General features: G+C 42.9%; 1 protein-coding gene across 1 annotated transcript; it reads right to left on the bottom strand.

Annotated features, from left to right (window-relative positions):
• Nucleotides 1–6,686: 6,686 nt before the first annotated feature.
• Nucleotides 6,687–19,480, bottom strand: slc6a1a (solute carrier family 6 member 1a). The gene is made up of 15 exons (XM_086069627.1): nt 19,111–19,480; nt 17,711–18,094; nt 17,470–17,601; nt 17,265–17,365; nt 17,068–17,177; nt 16,832–16,964; nt 12,884–13,018; nt 12,707–12,810; nt 12,354–12,478; nt 12,138–12,250; nt 10,553–10,684; nt 10,365–10,467; nt 10,081–10,181; nt 9,769–9,936; nt 6,687–9,141 (listed from the first exon to the last, which is right to left on the bottom strand). The coding sequence occupies exons 2-15, from the start codon at nt 17,940–17,942 to the stop codon at nt 8,704–8,706; spliced, it is 2,127 nt and encodes a 708-aa protein (XP_085925753.1). The 5' UTR covers nt 17,943–18,094; nt 19,111–19,480; the 3' UTR covers nt 6,687–8,703.
• Nucleotides 19,481–20,752: the final 1,272 nt, after the last annotated feature.

Here is a 20,752-nt window from a genome sequence, read left to right as displayed (position 1 = left end):
GATGGAGGTGGGGGGGGGGGGGGGGGACCCAGAACACCAGTCAATACTGCCAAATGAAACAAAACCGCACCTTTCAGAATGGCCTTTTATTGTGGGCAGTCTAAGGCACACTTATGCACAAATCATGGTTTCTTCTTTTTTTCTTCTTCTAGAGAGAGCTCAGTATTGTTCATTCGGTAATCTTACCGATTCGACATGTCATCATCATTGCTCTCTCTTTTTTTCTTTCTTCTCTTTTTCTTTATTTGTATGTGCGTGAGTATGTGCATGTGCGTGTGTGTGTGTGTGTGTGTGTGCATGTGTGCGTGCGTGTGAGCGTGTACTCATTAATTCACCTAAAACCTACTAAAAATCCCATACCGTTCACCTAAACCGAATACTTCAGAATCCAGCTAGAGTCGTGAGGTTGTCAGGAGACCCGAGGAAGGATCAAAGAAAATAAAAGAAAGTGAAATCCAGCACTGACCAGACATTCATTACCTACTACCCACCGGGTTACCAACCAGAGTCTTTTACCAACCCTAGAAACATCTAAATTCCAACAAATTAGGGAGACCTCAAGAGCCCAAAGGAAAGACTGAGGAAAGGAAGGAAGGATAGATGAAACACAGTGAGATCCACAGACATCAGCCTCCACCGATTCAACGACCAGAGGAAGAAGCAGATTGTGTTTGAATTTCGATAGATGCTGGTGGATCTAGCATGCATGGAAACCTCAACCAAAGAGGGGAGCCGTCGACCCCGGCTAGGACAGAGCAAGCACAACCTTCCAGGGCCCCCCAGACCACGTCAGTGCCAAGGCACAACCAGGAGCGACCCCCACCCCAACACGGCCCGCGCCCCAAGCCCAACGCAGCAGAATGGGGCACGGCAGGCCCGCCAGGCACCCCACTGGCCCCCACTCACACCCGCCCCCCACTACAACCCAGCCCCAGCCGCCCCTAGGCCCCCAAACCCCAGACACCCCCCACCCCCAGAACCCTCCCACCCAGAAACCAGTACCCCCCCAAACAAGCTGCCCCACCCGACCCACCCCTGCCAGTCCCCCGAACCTGGGGACCCCCCATACCCAGGCATCGGTGCCGGAGAGGGGCCGGACAGCGGAGTGGGGAGGGCACCCGCGCCCACCCCACCTCCGGCTGCTTAGTGGGGTGGAACACTGGGGGCGGAAGGGGAGATGGGAGCACTGGGAGATGGGTGGCACCCCCGAACCCCAGGTACTGTGGGGAAAGGCCCCGGTCGTCACGCCAGTGTACCTAGTGAAAGCTAACCGGTACTGAGTTCGCCAACTCAAATCATGGTTTCTAATCAGCATCTTGATAGGGCACACCTGTGAGATGGGATGGATTATCTCGGCAAAGGAGAAGTGCTCACTATCACAGATTTAGACTGGTTTGTGAACAATATCTGAGAGAAATGGTGATATCGTGTATGTGGAAGAAGTTTTGGATCCTTGAGTTCATCTCATTAAAAAAATGGGAGCAAAACCTTGCCTTTATATTTATGTTGAGTATCGTTGGAATACACTCGGCCTGCCCGAGCTCCTGCTTCATGGCAAGGACGAACAACCTTTTTTGCCGTGTCACAAAATAACAGCAAACTCATCGGAGGTTGTCTGTGCTTTCACTTGTCCCAGTGTTCACCCATTATTATCAGTGATGCATGCAAGTGCACATAACAGCAACAAAAAAGAGAGAGGAGTTTATTTGTGCAAAGTTTATATTCACATCGGAAAATGGTGCCCGATTAGCATGTATGCGGAGAGGCTTTGCATGCTTGACATCCTCTCAGCCCCTCTGCTGAAAATAGCCACGCACACAACATCCACTGATTACATTGATATGGAGATTCATGCATCTGCAAAGATTAGTTATTCATTAATGTATTTGCGTTGACTTCTCGGGTGAGCGTACCTCAGACAGTAGTCTAGGCCAAATTGAACGCATGAGAGGAAAAATGTCACAAATGATCTCATACAATCTCCACTAAGATATGTGCAGGTTCAGTGACCCACAACATGGCGCCAATAGAGCATTAAAATGAAGAAGGAGGAGGGGGAAAAAACGAGAGGTATAAACTGGAAATGATTATGAGTCTTTTAAAGTTTGCATCAGAATGAATTTAAGTGGGCTAGCAGGATTAATCACTGCAGCCTGTGCGACTTCATAAGCGGCGGTGTTCTGTCATCCTTTCATAAAAGCATCATGGATCACCAATTTGCTTCTCCAGTGTCCTCTCTCACGGCCACACTGTGAGCACTCTTTAAATTTAAAAATAGGGTTGCAGCCGAATGCCAAGAAATTTCAAACAATGTCCCCTCACTGGGATTTGGACACAAAATGGACCTGAGCAGCCCAGTAAGAAAGCAATGAGTCACACTGATTAATGGTGTTTTGCGTCAATTAACAAGTCTAATTGTGTCGTGATAATGCCCCTCTCGGCACAGCCAGTTGATGACGGTGAACAGTTTCTCGTCAGAGTCACTGGGTGAACGTTATTAATAACTTTGATAAATACTGACACCCATGCTTCATCTATCCTTCCTTCCTTTCCTCAGTCTCTCCTTTGGTCTCTTGAGGTCTCCCTAATTTGTTGGAATTTAGATGTTTCTGGGGTTGGTGAAAGACTCTGGTTGGTAACCTGGTGGGTAGTAGGTAATAATGTCTGGCCGGTGTTGGATTTCACTTTCCTTTCTTTTCTTTGATCCTTCCTCGGGTCTCCTGACAACCTCACCACTCTAGCTGGATTCTGAAGTATTCGGTTTAGGTGACCGGTATGGGATTTCTAAAAGGTTTTAGGTGAACTAATGAGTACACACTCACACGCATGCACACATGCACACACATGCACACATACACATGCACATACTCAACCCACATACAAAATTAAAAAATCAAATAAATAAATACATTTAAAAAAAAAAGGAAGAAAAAAAGAGAGAGAGAGCAATGATGATGACATGTCAAATCGGTAAAATTACCGAATGAACAATACTAAGCTCTCTCGGAAAAAAATCAATACTGACACCCTTTTTTACTTTGAGGCTGGCTCACTGACAATAGTGGACACAAGCTGAATGTCAAGAAAATGGCCGAAGTTCAATCAGTGTTGAAGGCTGATAATCGTCAATCAATCAGACTTTATTTGCTGCGTGGAACTTTTAAAATGCAGCACTAAGTGCATTACACAATTGAAGCAAAGAAAGTAAACGTGCAGTACATACAGAACTGAAAAGGCTCTGCAAACTAAAAGACAAAAATATATTTAATGGATAGGAAATTATATCATTAAACAATTTAATCAAAAGCCGAGTCCATTCCCCAAAATAAACAAGTTTACCCTAACAGCTGCTCTTAGATCTTCAGAAGGGTGTTTCACAGGTGCGATCTGAACTGATAGATGCGAGACCGCTTATTTAGAGCCTTGATTTTCATTGTCATTGATCATTAACAATATACAATTCCAAGTAATTTAAAATGTGTTTACCAAACTGGTGGCCCTTAACATTTTTTTCGATACTCAAGAAGTAGCTCTCGGTCTCAATAAGGTTGGTGGCCTCTGAGCCAGACTAAGACCAATAAGAGCTTAAGATGCATCGCTGCTCACAGTGTTTCCTCACAAGTTTCTTACCGTTTAAGCCACACGACGCGGTTTCGGAGCTTGAAACCGATCACTTTTGAAACCGGGCTCCAGAGTGGAAAGATTTCAATACGCGCCCCGTACACATCCGTCTGGACACCATATGCAGGATACTCCTCCAGTGATGATGTAATGGTCGCAGCTCGATGACGACGCATTGTCGCACATTGATGACGTATGCGCCAATTCTCGCGTGACTGCGCGCGAACCATCATTCTATCAACAAGATTTGCCGTGTCGTAGTCGTTTTGCGCAGCCTCCTCAGCTTGCTTATGTTTTTACAGCAAAATATTTTGCTTCTTTATTCCCACGTTCAACAAGCGGTGTTGTACTTGAATCACCCGCCATTGTCACTTCTCCTGTGTTTGTCTTTTGCATGTTGTTTCAATACATGCTAAGCCAAGTTTGTTCTGTAGATATAATAAAGTTAGAAAAAAAAGTGTTCGTCTTCTTTGCTGATTCTTCTTCTACGCTTTCCGTTAACTCCCTGTGGCTGCGCTACAGCGCCACTCCAGACTTGGCATATACATTACAGCCGTTAAACAACCTCAGCGTCTTCTTTTGGACACAAGCAAGTCTTGAAATGCTTCTGTGTCTACGTGTATTTGTTTGAAGAACGAAGCCGGCTTTGCTTCTGTCTGTCTGTCTGCCTTAGTCTCCTGTCTTTTGTTCAGTTCTTGTTGGTCCATTGTTTGTTTGTCGCTGATGCTGTATGTCTCCTTGTTGTTTCGTCCCACGCCTTGCCACGTTTTTGATTAGGACTTTGTTGTTTTGTTAGTTTTTTACCTGTGCCTTGCTGCCTCCTTGTTTTTGTTAATTAAAGAAACCTTTTTTGGACTTCGCTTATCTCCACCCCTCTACTTCCCTGCACGTAGGTCCTCAACCACACCACTCCGTGACAAGATTGATTATATAAATCCTATAAGACCTTAATAGGTATGAAAGGGGAAAGCATTGTTTTAAAACTGAATTTAAAAGCATTTATATTTGGAGCTAATTTCAGCTCTGTTGGCACCTTATTAAATTTTCTTCCAGCATAACAGCTAAAAGGTGACGCACCATGTTTGTTTTGAACTCTGGGCTCCATTCTCAGATCTAGATCTTAGAGCCCTACTGGGTTTACAGGATATTCTATCAGCTTTTTTTTTTTTTTTTTACTTTACATTCATTCATTCATTTATCCATCCATGTGACGTGGGCAATTGGATACCACCTTGCAGGGCTGGACTGGCACAAAAAAATCAGACCTGGCATTTTGACTTATGCCCACTGGCCTAGGCTGACTCCTGACCATACCCGTCTAACACATTGTTCTGCCACTGATATTTTGACTGATGTTGATTCAGTTTGCTGTCTATATTCAAAAATGATTAAAGGAGTAGTCCCTCTAAATTGTGGGCCAGTCTCGTGGGGTAAAATGGAGGAAAATAATAACTAAAAAGCACTGCATTGGCCCCAAAAGACACCGGCCCACCGGGCATCTACCCTGTATGACAGATGGCCAGCCCAGCCTTGCCACCTTGCACGCCCAATCATGTGTCTGTGTTTATGATTTTTTTCTTTCTTTTCTTTTTTTCTTCAAAGCTCAGTATTGTTCATTCGGTAATTTTACTGATTTGACATGTCATCATCATTGCTCTCCTTTTTTAAAAATTTTATTCAATTTTTTATTTTTATTTTTATTTTGTATGTGTGTGTGCATGTGTGCGTGCATTAGTTCACCTAAAACCTATGAAAAATCCCATACCGTTCACCTAAACCGAATACTTCAGAATCCAGCTAGAGTCGTGAAGTTGTCAGGAGACCCGAGGAAGGATCAAAGAAAATAAAGGAAAGTGAAATCCAGCACTGACCAGACACCACCTACTACCCACCGGGTTACCAACCAGAGTCTTTCACCAACCCCAGAAACATCTAAATTCCAACAAATTAGGGAGACCTCAAGAGACCAAAGGAAAGACTGTAGAAAGGAAGGAAGGATAGATGAAGCAGAGTAAGATCCACAGACATCAGCCTCTGCCGATTCAACGACCAGAGGAAGAAGCAGATTGTGTTGGTTGGTGTGGTTGATCTGGCATGCATGAAAACCTCCACCAAAGAGGGGAGCCGTCGACCCCTGTGTTTAAGATTTAAAACTTCCAGTGATCACAAAATAAGTTATTTCCTCCATGTAGGGCCCGGATCATTTTAGGACTGTTCCATAACGGTCTTCATCACACCTTTTGTCCTCACCGCCACTGGTGTGTGGTGGGTTCAAAGTCTTTCAAGATTTACTTAGGCTTCGTGTGAGGTGGCATTCCAATATGTACAACCTCAGGCTTGTTTGATTTAACTGTGTTGTAAACCGGCTCTCAAACAAAAACAGTCAAAAATCCAAATCCAGTTGTTTGTCCCAACCAAAATGGTCCCCTACCTGCTCCCAGTTAATCTAGAGTAGACCTTGTCAAAGATGATGACTTGACACATCGGTTTGGACGGTATGATTGGAATAAAGAAAGCAAATAAATCATCATTTGAGGCTGTAGATCATCTGCCATTAGGGGCTTCATTCAAACCCAGGTCAGCTCAAACTCATAGCTGTCTTTCCCTCTCAGCTCCTCCCTCACACACACGCACGCACGCACGCACGCACGCACGCACGCACGCACGCACGCACGCACGCACGCACGCACGATTTGCCACAAGCAACTGGAGGGGACATCTCATTGTTTGATCCATGGCGAGTCATTGTGGTGGTGTCAGCTGGTAGCGTCTCTTTTATCACAATGGAAGCTAATGGAAGCAGTGACTGCAAGAGGTGGAGCGTGTGCACGTACATACACATAAGCACACACGGGGGTTGGTGAGCTCACCAGTGCTCGGGGGCAAGAGCTGTTTGGTGGTGATGTTTTTCTTGTTGGCCTCGGTCTCTCTGTCAGACTTACTGCTTGACTGTAGCACACAGTTTTCTCCTTTTGGTGTTTTTAGTTTTGTGGGGGGTTTTCTTAAAAAAATTCTAACGAAATTTCCTTATTTCTACCCCCCAAAAAAGATCCATACACATGGAATATTATTTCCATTTAACGCCTTTTTGCGCTTTTATTTGTGTCACATTTCCTCAAATGTGATGAACTATTGAGTAGAAATACTTGAAACATCACGAGATGGAACAATGGCCAATTACGGCAGGATTCAGCAGTTCATCTGACTTCCTGAAAACAGTGTTGAAAAATCATGGGACTGCTACTTAGCACACATTGTTTTCATATTTTCTATAACTCTTTATTTTTTTCATTCTTTTTCTGTTTGTAGAACATAACAATCGTGCTTTATCATTTGACACCATTTAAATACATATCATGTCTATATAATGTTTTACATTAGGCAGTGAGACAGTTAAAAATATACAAAACAATATTGTTTTACTAGACATAGTTTCTATTTTTAATATAATCATCGGTATCTTCATTGTCATTTCGTCGTTTCATATAGTTCTGTCAGATATGTGCTTTAGCTTCTGTGACCAAAATATTATTGCAGAAAACAGCAACTCCATTTTTTCAACATTTAGACATTAACTTCCAATGTATTACAGACATTCACAGTTACATGTTTACACAGTACGGATTTACAACAAAGTTCCAGAGAAAACTGTGGTAGAGTAACTTTATACAAAGAAATAAAAATTCACAGGACATGAACTGTAGCCATTTCACATTTTTCACTTAGTTGTTTTGCTTTTCACCGTGAACCTGTTACTTTCCAAACTCGCTACTTTTATCGCAGTAGCTAACTAGCATTGTGCTAACACGCTATGGTAAACATCTGGGCAAATTAAAGCTTTGTGCTTTTCACAAATAAAGCAAAGACAGCGGAAACAAAAACAGAAACAGACCACTTGCTTACTGGCCCGCACTTAAACATCTACATATGTATTGCTGAATACATATTGATCAAACTATAATTGATCGATACAGGTACAGAAAAGTCAAACTCAAACACAGAGTTGGTCCAGGTTCTTGTGCTAGCGTATGATGTGGTCCTTTTGTTGTTGTTGTTGTTGTGCCCAGTCATGTAAACAGACCGAAATTGATGTTTTGGCTTAAGGCCATCTTTTCTTCTTCTTTTTTTTTTTAAGTCAGGAATTTCAGACAATTTTCACTGATGTTCCTGAGGAAAGCATGCAAATCGTAAACAGCACTGACTGTCAAGATTAAGGGATAGTCTACGTTTGTAAATCACTTCCTCTAACCGTGTGCTTTTTTTTTTCTCCCTTCATTTTTTTGTACCTCTTCGTACCCTGTGCTTCTGCCAACCAGATGCTAAATGGCATAGTTTTTGCATGTGTCTGCCTATTGATTTGGTCCTCCATCACATCGACAACATAGAGTATAAAACCTCCTAAAAATAATTCTAAAAATGTTTCCATCACATAAAAGTTTTTTCTTTTTTTTTTCACTGAAAAAAGGAAGGAAAAATAACAGTCTCTCTCTCACACACAAAACATGACTGGATTTCTCCAGCTGACTTCTAAACATGAACTTCTTATTGGCATTGTGCTTTCTCACGAGCTCCTCAACTGCGCTCTGGCCTTCAGTTTGCCTTACAGAGTGCACGTTTTGCAACGTTTTGAAAAAGAGACAACTGTGTGAGATTTAGTAAACATCCACGATAAAATTGACACAGCCCTTGCTGTCGTTAGCGATATCAATTTTGTTCACTACTTCATCTACTATAGTCACACAGGTATTTACTCCATTCATGAAGATATTCAACAAATTTCTAATCTATATCTCTATTTAGTTTATTTTCTTTTCTCACAGTATTACACAGTATGTTTATTTTTTTTTTAAATACTCAGATTTATGGTTGCACCGGCACACTAACAGTCTTTGATATTTTCGGAATGCAAACCAACAATAGGACATCGTTGGCTTGGAAAATGTAGGAAAATGAAATATGGTTGGAAAATCTGTTTCGATCAGGTATTGCCCTCGGAGGTAGGTGAATCAATTAAAATCTTGGAAGTAAGTCCTGTGTAATGTTCTCGTTTGTCTACATGCTCCAAGAGGGTTTCTTTGCTGTCTACACGTTGGCCTCGGCAGTGGTCAGGTTAGAGGGCACACTTGCTGGGTTTGGTGGGTTAACGGGCTCCGTTGGATTGGCCGGGATCGGGGGAGGGACTGTTGGACTGACTGTTGTTGTGTTGATGGCCGGACTGGCCGCGGTGCTGGCGGTTGTGGTGATGGTGGTCACGATGGTGGGGCTTGTTGCTGGGTTCACAGGGCTAGCGGCAGCAGTGGGAGGAGGGTTAGCGGATGGCGGAGCCGGGTTCGCGGGGGACACGGGGCTGGTTGCGGTGACTGGAGCCGGGTTGGCGGGGACTGGGTTGGTCGGGCTGGCGGGGTTAGCTGGATTAGCCGGGCTGGGTAGGTTAGCAGTGTTGGTTTCCACCTGCTGCTCAGGTCCATTTTCCTGCGGTCGCCTGACAACCGCTGGAGGCCGAAGCATTATCCGAAGTCGCTGCAGAGAGATGCGCACGGGTTACAAACAGTAGTGCAAACTTTAGTTAAAGGGGAAGTCAACCTTAAACAGTTCTTGACACTAATATGTTATATGTGACCTCACTGGTCTGAACATGACATTCGGATTAATGTGACAAGTGGAATATAAATGATGCAGCAAAACCATTTTTAACCATCTCAGGGTGCGGCCATTTTGCAGCTTGCTGTCGACTGAAGATGACATCACTGTTGCTCAGTTTGGGCAACGACCAATCGCAGCTGACCTGCTTTCTAAAACGGAGCTGTGATTGGTTGTCACCTGAGACCTGAGCAACTATGATGTCATTGTCTCTCGACGGTAAGTGACAAAATGGCCACCTCCTGAGATTCATAAAAACTGCTGGATTTCAAGTCAACCCAAAAATATTTTCTTGACAATATGTTCTATGCACCCCCACCAGAATGTTATGTTTAGACTAGTGAGTTCACATATAACATATTATTGTCAAGAAATGTTAAACGTTGACTTCCCCTTTAACTCATATTCCAACGCAATATCAACCAAAATACCGTATTTAGACTAGTGGGGCTGCATAGAACATATTGTCAAGAAATTGTTAAGAAACTAATTCCCAAATCCTCATACCTCTTTGTAGGTGCCCTTGAGGCCAAGATACATATAAATCATGTATCCCGGTATGAGAACCATAGAAGAGAGTGCCATGAGCCAGCCCACTCCCTGACCCCAGCTTGGGAACACATAGTCTCCCATCGTGAGAGGAACCATTTGTACGGCGCTGAACAAGAACACCCCCTGTGGGAGACAGGAGACACTTTATGCATCATGACACCCATGACTCGCAGCGGCGTCTCATCTCAACGTGGCGGCGGGCAGGCAGCTAATATTGACTTTTCACGATGTTCCATTTTTCACGTCAAGTGTACTGATCTCACGCACAGCGACAATGAGGGGGGTGAACACCACCCAGCACATCTTCCACCACACACACGGCTTGTAGCCAATCATCTCCTCGATGTTGTCATAGAACTTGTTCACACCTGAGAGACAAATAAATGGAGGGTGAAAAACTCATCTCCAATCTATTTCAATTTGCTGCAGGTTTGCCGCGCATGATGATGAGCGTGCACGACCTTGACGCTGACAAGACTTTTTCAAGATTCCTCTAACTTCAAATGTTGCTGAATAATTGAACAATGTGCCCGTCTTTGTGACATACACACCGTAGCACCAGGATATGGAGATGCATTCAAAGAAGACCAGGAAAAGCAGACACATTCCACTGGCAGAATAGTAGTCAAACAGTTTGAACACATAAATCCCACCCTGGTGGCAGAAAAATGGAGTTGAGCCATTTCAGCATGATTTCACAATGTTCAAAACAGTTTGGAGAGAGAGCCGCCTGCTGTACCTGTGTGATGTTTGAAAGGCCAATCACATAAGACACCAGGCAGACCACTGCGATGAAGATCTCTCGTCTACCTCGAAGCTTTCTGGGAAATTCATCTACTAAAGCAGTAATGAAGCCCTCCACAGTGCAGAACTGACGGACAAGAACAGCAGGCACAGAGAAAAATATGAAAGGCCATTATGTGCAAGCATTAAACCTTGCTGTGTGATTGTACTTTATTGCTGATTGGGATTTACACTAGGTGCCATTCCAATCTTCATATTTAAATTGTGGCATGCAATTAGGTTAGCTAAATCTGACTTAGTTGGTGTTCCGGATAAGGGAAGATTGTGGCAAACACACTGTCATCTTTGAAATAGAGCTATCAAAGTTAATCGATTAATCAACAAGTAATCAATTCATTTTTTAAAGAAGAAAAAACAAAAAAAAACAAGGAAAAACAAAGCAAGTAATCAATTATCATATTAACTCATTTGCTCCCAGAAACGTATAAATACGTTCTTTTTCAAAATTGCCATGCTCCCAAAGACGTATTTATATGTTTTTTAAAAATGTTTTAATTGTATTTTTATGTTAGAGCATACAGAAGGTTCTGATGCAGCCTCTAAACTGAAGAGAATGCATGAAGCAATCAAAAGAGATCAACCAGGGCCATTTTGCAACAAAGCTCTTTTTTCCAGTGTTTTCGACAGTTGTAAATAATGATGAAACTTGGCTATATTGTAATGCTAATTGCTGCAAAATGGAAACAGATACAAATATACTTTTCTTTCCCTGATGGAAGAAGAGACTCTATAGGTTCCATTCATTCTTTATAGCAATAGAACACAATATTCTGTGGGTCTTACAAAATCAGTCAAAATCCAGTATAACAGCCAGCAGTGAAGAGGGTTGCTTCAGGGACAATGGCTGGGAGTGAATGAGTTAATCAACAACTTTTAATAATTGAGTAATCGTTTGGAGCCTTTTTTTTTTAATTAACTAAAATTTTCCAAATCCTCTGATTTCAGCATATCAATAGGACAACATCATCCCCCCTTTTTTAAAATCACTATACGAATTTGAAGTACGAAATAAACACCAATCACTGGTTAATAAACAGTAATCAGGGGGAATTAAATAAAAACCCGCTTTAATGCAAAATTTAATTGAATCTGATTGGTCAATTAATCGATTGAATCATCAATCGATCCTAAAAATATTCGATAGTGACAGCACTTCTTCTGAACGATCTCACAATCCACTTCTTGGAAGAATTCTAGATGTGCAAAATCAACATTTCTATAACACCAAGGTATGACTGCCTCGCTGCTTTCTGTTGCCTCACTTGAACCGTGATATCACAAAATGTGGGGGGGGGGGGGGAATAAAGAAATTGCAGGCAGTGTAACCTGCAGGCACACAGAGGTGATAAAGTTGCTTTAAAGCACCTTGACAGCTAATGTCAAAACTGGCCACTATCAGTGCACAAGAAGCAAATTGCATGCTTATCATGCAGCGAGCTGGTGGGTGCTAACGTGTGATACGTATCCGCATTTGACTATTTAGGTCAGCCCATGAGCAGATTGTTACTTAGCCCGCTTACCTGGCTGTCGATCCCCAGCATGAGCAGCATGGAGAAGAACAGAATAGCCCACAGTGGAGACACAGGCAACTGGGTTACTGCCTCAGGATACGCCAGAAAAGCTAAGCCGGGACCTGGAGAGCAAATGGCGAAATCACATCTCGTCAGTTGGCATGCAGAAAGTGACGATCAAAACGTTGGCACCGTTGGTGGTTGGGCTGCCCCGCGCATTGTTACCTGAAGCCGCGACGTCGGCAATATCCTTCTTGGTCACGTGTGCCATGAAGCCAACAATGGAGAAGATGACAAAGCCAGCAAACATGCTGGTGCATGAGTTGATGAAGCACACAATAATAGAGTCTCTAGGGAGAGCAAGTGGAGAAAATTGACATTTTATATGTGGACAGAACATATTACATCTATAATAGATTCATAGAAATGGAGTAGAAATGACTTTGAAAGCAAGAAAACAGGCATCAGGGAAATCACACATTGCACACATTGTTTCATTTCCTCTCAGTACACAGACTTAAAATCAAAAACCGTCTCGTGTCAACATCAAACCACACTGTGGGTTTTGTCAGTCTCACCTGTAAACATTATTATTGAATGGGTTGTAGCTTCCAAGAGCTATAAGTGAGCCCAAGCCCAATCCGTAGGAAAAAAAGATTTGGGTTGCTGCGTCCAGCCATACCTGGTGAGAGGAGCACAAATATTGAAACTCGCCGGGCAACGCATGCGACCTCGTTGCATTCTCTTGTCTTTACCTCCGATTGTTTGAGCTTTTCAAAATTAGGGGTGATGTAGAATAGAATTCCGTCTTTTGCTCCGGGCAGGGTCACTCCACGAATGAAGAGAATGAAGAGCATGAAGTAGGGATATGTCGCCGAGAAGTAAACCACCTGTGAAGTGTGAAGCGGCAATCAGCGAGGCATCGCCAATGCACTAATTGCAAACTGCATGGTCGCGTCCAGTTAGCATCATTTCTATGATGGCTCTGAATTTGGGATGGACATCATAATGAATTCACAGAATTGGAGAGAAACTGATTATTGAGTCCTGACAACTGGCAGAAAATCTGTTGCCAAAGAAGAACATAGGTGATATTGTATTAAGCCACCTTTAATGAACAAAACAATAGAAAGGGGAAGTAAACCCCCCAAATTTTCCTTACAACAATGTGTTCTATGCACCTCACTAGTCTAAACACGGCATTCTGATTAATATTGCATTTGTGAAATATGAATAAAATCACATTAAATCACGGCTCAGCTGTTTTCTGAGTTTGGTCATGTGTCATCCGCAAGCGGAGCTATGATTGGTCATTACCTGAGCCCTGAGAAACTGTGATGTCATTTTCAGTCGACAGCAAGTGTCAAAATGGCCGCCCCCTGAGACGGATGCTGCTTCATTCATGTTCCACAAATGCAACATTAATCAGAATGGGGGGTTGACTTCCCCTTTGATAAACAGCCTCACTTATTTAATTGCTCCTTTCCATTGTAGCCAAAGAACTAAATAACCAAACGGTCACAGTCAGAGGTTGAAGTAATATGTAGCCAGATGTCCATCGACAACACTGAACAGAAAAACTCAGTTAAACAATATTCTTGCCAGCAAGGTCAGTGAGACAAATGAAAGTCGCTTTATGAAAGCAGACACATTGTGTGTGTTTTAAGACAAACAAGACATTCATAACCATCAGCTTAAACTGAAGTAAACTGATCAACATGATCAAGCGTTGAGTCACAATTTGAAATTTGAAAATGCTGAAGACTACCAAAGTCTTAACATGTGAGAATTAACGTGGAAGTCAACCTTAAATATTTCTTGACAATAATATGTAATATGTGACCTCACTAGTCTAAACATGACATTCTGATTAATATTACATTTGTGGAATATAATATATATAATATATATATATCCATCTTAGGGGGCAGCCATTTTAAAACTTGCTGTAGACTGAAGATGACATTACAGTTGCTCAGGGCTCTTGCAACAACCAATCAGAGGTCACCTGTTTTCTGAAGCTGTGCTGTGATTGGTTGTTACCTGAGACCTGAGCAACATTGATGTCATCTACAGTTGACAGCAAGGGACAAAATGGCCGCCCCCTGAGATGGATAAAAACAGATGGATTTTGCTGCTCAAGTTATATTCCACACATGCAAAATTAATCAGAATATCGTATTTAGACTAGTCGGCTGCATAGAACATTATTATAAAAAAAATAAAATTGTTTTAATAAAAAAAAATGGGGGGTGGGGGTTGACTTCCCCTTTAAGTAAATCATTTCTCAAATATGTGTTTTTCATAACCAGAATAAGTGTATGCACAATGGCGCCACGAAGGGGTCGCCCCCTGCAAATTTACTGGTCACCCCATAAATTTGCTTGGCCAATAGAAATCCATTTTAACTGTACTTAACTTATTTTTTGCACATCCGATCATTAGTAACCAAAGCATATTAGAAGACAATTAAGTCTTTCTACTGGCCACTGTGGCCAGTTGACTACAACACTATAATGATATCCTGAAATGATGGCTTTCAGTTTCGGTAGGTGTCCCACCCTAACATTTTAAGTGTCCCCATCTGGCCACCCCCCAAAAAAATTCAAGAGGCACCACTGTGTTTTTGCGAACATGTAGATATAAAAAAATGCAAATTAAGAATAGATCCAATTCACTTGTTATGAACTTACATGTAAACACGTACTTTTGTCCATCAACATAAAAAAATTTAATAAAATAAAAACATTAAAATGCAGTATGGGCAAGAAAATATGTATATAGTTAATAGTTACTATTTCAAAACATACATTTTATATATTGCAATTAATCTCACCTTTATGATTCGTAGTTTGAAAAATGTGCAACGCACAAATTGTGAGCAGAAACTAGAATTGGGTTTCTTTCTAGCACTGTTAGCATCTAGCCAGCTAACAGCTCACAGATGACACTTTTTACTCATTGACACATATAGTGTCAGTGACAGCGTATTACGGCCACGCGTAAAAAAAAATTCAGAGGGGTTTAATATTCAGAGAACTCTCAAATTTGCCACTCTAAAAAAAACTCTCAAATTAGCGAGTTTATAAAGTGGCAAATTATAAAGTAAGGATTCGTTGGTGTTTAATGGGACACTGCTTATAAAATGAAAAGGCAGGATCGAGACGGATCATTCCTAATTCAATCTTTACTCGTGATACGGCACCTAGCGCGACAAAACTTCCTGATCCCCTATCAGATGACTAAACACTATCCAATCAGATGCTAGCATACTTTAGGTAAATGCATGTGAATGACAGCGAGCAGCAGATTCGACACATCAACTTAGCTACTGGTACAAAAAAAAGAAAATAAAAGAAAAAGAAAAAAGGAAAAAAACCTAAATTATAAGAATGCGTAAATAATAATTCTGGAAACATAAATGTACAAATAACAATACATTTTAACAAATGAACTTAAATGCTTGATCCTCAGGGTGTAGACCTTTGCAAAGTGAGGCGTCTTTGTCGCTATCATTACCCATCGCTTCAAAGTGCGAATGCTTAACATGATATGGTTATAGCCATTACTATCTCCTTATTTGAAAACCCGACCGAAAAGTATTGGCACAAACATCCGAGTGGTACGCTACGTGTATTTCTTGTAAGTTTTTTTCTCACAAATTTGGCACTTTATGAATTCGCAAATTTGCCACTTTATAAACTCGCAATTTTTTTTCCTTGCAGATTTGCCACTTTATAAAGTGGCAAATTTGCAAGTTTTTTTCTCTCGGAATATTGCCCCAACCTCTAAAAAAATATATGTTTACACGTGGCCCCAATACAGCGTTGTAGTATTGAAATACTCACAACTTTTGATCTGAAAAGAAATGTGGGTGATAACAATAATGACCAGTTACTCACTCCCGCTTAATTTGTTGTATATTTGCTACATGTGTAATAGTTTTACTCAACTTGTATTGCTTGTTTGGAAAAATAATTACATTGTCCCCCCCCCCCCCCCCCCCCCCCGCCCCCTCCAGAAGGGACCGTTTCAGAAATGCCTGCCAAAAGCTATCGGAAAGCAGCAATGTCTGCGGGCAACATTGGCCTACACGAAATGCCCACTTTCATGTCAGAGAGAGATTCTGCCATCCCTTTGAAAGTAACAGTTAATCCATTAATTCTTCTCTCAGTTAATTATGTGCTGTAAACGTACACTCCTGCTCTGAATGTGTCTTCAAGAACAGCAAAACTGCTGCAGCCTCACTGAGCTCATCTCCTCTTCTCCATGTGCATTCATGACAGCGTGCGAGCTATTTATTTGCCAAACGTGCAGAGGAAATATGATGTTTTGTGACCAAGTCTAATTTTATTTGCCATGGTCACATGGCAATGGCTATGTGGGCCCATGAGGGGAGGCAAAGCACTTGGAGAGAAATGGAACGACAAACCCAGATTGCGGCCAATGGCTGTTTGTTGCTCCTCCTATCACGGATCCACACGCACTGCCAATAGTGTCAGGAGGCTTGGAATTAGAGGAGCCACTGTAGGGCACAATTGGATTGTTTGCTGCCTCTTATTTTGAAATTCATCCTGACGACGCTGACTGAATTCTAAATCATGTATGAGGCAATATTAGATTCGATTAATAATGCATTCCGGTCACATATATCTCCTTATCAGCATAAAAGCTCTGGACAGCCAAATACGCAAAGGTCTTACCTTCCCTGTCCAGCTGACCCCTTTCCAGATACAGAAGTAGACGAGGACCCAAGCGATGGCCAGCGTTATTGCGAGCGGCACTCGAATCTGGCCCGGTTTTTCCAAGCCATCGGTCATTTCATGCAAATTGCGCCTATAAATCAAAGCCAGTGACAGTACGCCTGTTAGACAGCCTGCCGGCCTTTTGTTTATCTTCGGGATTCATGGAGGGCTACAAGAGGATGAGGATATCTTACTCCCAAAACTCCACCACTGCACTGGTGAGATTGGTGGTGTCTGCAATGGAGTAATTTGTATAACACTTCTCTGTGTTCCATAGATTGTTGCATGAGCTCCATGGTAGTTCCTGGAATCAAATATAAAAAAACATGTACAAAACCGTGCCTGTGATTCTTCAACAACACTGATTTGACGCTTTTTCATGGGTACTCACAGCAGTGAAGGAGTTGTACAGGTAATAAATAGCCCAGGAAATGATTACAATGTAGTAAATGTTAAGCCAGAAGGAAAGGACAGCAGCTGCAAGGCCCACACCTGCCACACAAAAATAAATATGCCACTTCAACTATCAGTATGCATGCAAGGGATTCATTGTCATCACTATATGCTGTTTTCAAATGTATCATGAGAGGAGCTACCTTTAAACATGGGAGCCAGTTTCCACACACCGAGCCCCCCAATCGAGGTGTATTGACCCAGGGAGCATTCCAGTAGGAACAAGGGCATCCCAGCAAATATGAGAGTCAAAAAATATGGAATCAAGAAGGCCCCTGGATGGAGATGGAAAAGTGGATCAAGTCAGACATCAGCACAACATCACGTGCATGAAATCATGAGGCGCAAGTTTGCCTGTGGAGCACAAGGAAAAAGCTTGTTTACCTCCACCGTTTTTGCCACAGAGATATGGAAATCTCCACACGTTGCCCAGTCCAATTGCATAACCCACACAAGACAGCAGGAAATCAAATCTCCCTCCCCATGTTTCTCTATCTGGCAACTCCTTTTTCTTATTTTCCGGCTTGACGTCCAGCGACTTGGGCTTGTCATTATTGGCGGCCACCTCGTTCAGTTCCGTCACTTGGCCATCCGTTTTGGTGCCGTTTGTCGCCATGTCTCTGGCTTTGGCACAGGCCCTGGCAGTCGGACGGGAGGCTTCTGCACCGTTCCACGTAGACAACAGCTTCGCGGTTTTCGCACCAAACCTTTGGAGCGAGCGTGAGGAAAAGAAGCCCGCGTACGCACGGATCGTCAGTCGCCGTTAACCTGCAGGTATGGTAAATAACAGCAGTTGGTCCCGTTTTTCAGGCGACCCGACCCAGCTCATCGTGAGGCACAAATATACACATTTCGCACCGCATTAATTCACTCCTCGTTTGGCGCAATAAAGCCAATTAATTGAGCAAATCCGCTTTGCATTGATATGCGCATTTCAAACAGACATTAAAGAAGCTGGTGTGAATTAGGACCATTGACATAAAAAAAGAGAACTATTCATATCAGAATCGGGGGGAAAAAAGTCATATTGGACTGAACACATGACAGATTCAAGCCAATTATTTCAACATGCAAAGTCTGGCATTTATTGCATCCAACGAACAAACCAACAAAACACACAAATGAAAAAAAAAACGAGGGGAAAAAAACTTGGATGAATCACTGCAAGCGCAAGACGCGCAGAAGCAAATCGCCGTTGAGCTGCATGGGAATCATAATAAAGAGGTGTCCTCCAATTACCACCTGCAGATTCTCCTAACGCTTCTTCCAAAAGTGTGCACGCAGAGAGGTCTCACACCAGCTGGGAGACACAACACACCGTGGAGACAAAGGGATGTCCAATGCGTAAAAGCCTTACGCATCGGTCCAAGCCGTCCACCTCGACTTAATTAGCAAAACGCGCACAATAACGTGACTGCACATTTGACACGATTATGTCCGCACATTTGCAGTAGACGAAAGGCGCGACATCAACCGCTCATTTCTTCTTCTTTTTATTTATCGTGAAGTCGCTCAGCACTCACACGCACGCGCGCAAACACACACACACGCATGCACACACGTACACACACACGCACACACACACACACACACACACACACACACACACACACACACACACACACACACACACACACACACACACACACACACACACCAATAAACGCATTTCTTGTGCGTTAACCCACTGCCGCAAAAACAATAAGAATCATACATGGAGACATTTGTTGTTTCCAAACACGTGCACGCGCGCACACACAGCAGCACCTGGCGTATTTACTCACAGTGGACGTGGAGTGAATGTGGAGGATGCGCAGCTTGCCCCGAATCTGCGTGGATTCCTCCTCCTGTGGATGAAGTTGTAAACTCCCAATATGTCTTGGAACGTCAATAGGTTTTACTTCCATTAAAAGCCTTAAAGGGACCATGCAGCGTCCAAAGGGTCCAAAGCGCAAGAGCTGTCCAGCCGGGAGGCGGTGCTGAAAAGACCAAGAGGAGGAAGAAAAAGAAGAGGATGAAGATGAAGAAGAAGAAAAGGAGGCTGAATCAACACGGGCAGCAGCCGCTTTGCCTTCTTGTGCGACTGTCTAACATCAACAAGCAGAGACTCAACTCCCATCTACACATGCAGCCTCAATGTCATCTCAAAGTCGACCCCCCCTTCTCCCTCATCTTCATCTATAGGCTGCACTGACGTCAAACTTGCACCCTTTGTATTTTTCATATTGTTGCACTCCTCAATCCAATCACAACATTGAACATTCTTTGCAGCATTTTAGCCAAAAATGGTCACTATTGAGAAGTGATCCACATTACGCTGCACAGTATTTTGCTTTATTTCCCCTGATACTCATTTCACAATGAATGGCTTCATAATTTATCTGCGCACGTGCAGTGTCACAAAATATGCACCCAGCAAGATGAATTTACCAAGGTAAAAAAAAAGAAGAAGAAAAAAGGAGGCTCATGGGAGCAATGCAGACCTCGTTATTTGGACAAGGAGGCCAGTCAGCGACTGTCTGCAGATTGAGATGAAGGCAGCAGGTCGATAAAAGGAGGAGACACAACACAATATTGCCCTCAATAATAAAGTAACGATGACAAATACACATCTTGGAAAGAGATGTATAAAATCTTGTAACATACTGTTTTCCTTTATTTGTTTCACCACAAAATCAAAACATCTGCATTTTGTCATTTGCCTCCATGTTTGTAGATCTGCCCCCCCCCCCCCCCCACACTTGTTGCCTGGTTTCACCAATCGGCTAAAAATAAAAAAGCCCCCCCACCCCCTCCACACACCCTTAATAAATTGCGGTGTCAAGTGTGACTTAGTTGCAAAGGTCTTGGCAGTAACATGAAGAGTGTTTCCTGCATGGCAAGCTGAAGAGCAGCAGCTGGTGAAAGCAATGAGGGGTGAACTAACCTACTAAATGATAGCACATGAAACGCCGCATTTCAGATCCCATCTGGTGTGGCCGGCGGCCCTGCGGGCCTGCGCTGCGATACATGATACATATTTACACACCTGCTGATGGAGCGTACGGGCATGTCCAATAGGCTGGTGACATGTGACCTCCTCAGCCTTTCCACCATTCCGCCAAGCTGGAAATGTTCATTTGGCTTGCGTGGGTACGCTGGATGTAGAAGCCTCATTAGGCCAAGATGACTTGTTCTGTCATGTGTTGGCTTTTAGGGGGCGTACGCTTGCGTCGCCGCTTTGCTAGCCCACTGGCTGTAAAATTACTTTAATGCGCTGCAGGCTTTTCTACCTTGACTATGGCATCGTTACTTTAACACGGCGCGGTGAAAAACTGGTTAGCACATCTGGCTCACAGTCCTGAGGGTGGGAGTTCAAATTCAAGACATCAAGATTCGGAATTGATTGAAGGTGTGAATGTGAGTGTCAATTGTTTGTATGTATGT

This window comes from Leptonotus elevatus, chromosome 2, assembly GCF_054856555.1.
Source record: "Leptonotus elevatus isolate MCC_2025b chromosome 2, RoL_Lele_1.0, whole genome shotgun sequence".
Classification (NCBI taxonomy): Eukaryota; Metazoa; Chordata; class Actinopteri; order Syngnathiformes; family Syngnathidae; genus Leptonotus; species Leptonotus elevatus.
Note: the sequence above shows the minus strand (reverse complement) of the source record. Positions and strands in the feature narration are given on the sequence as shown.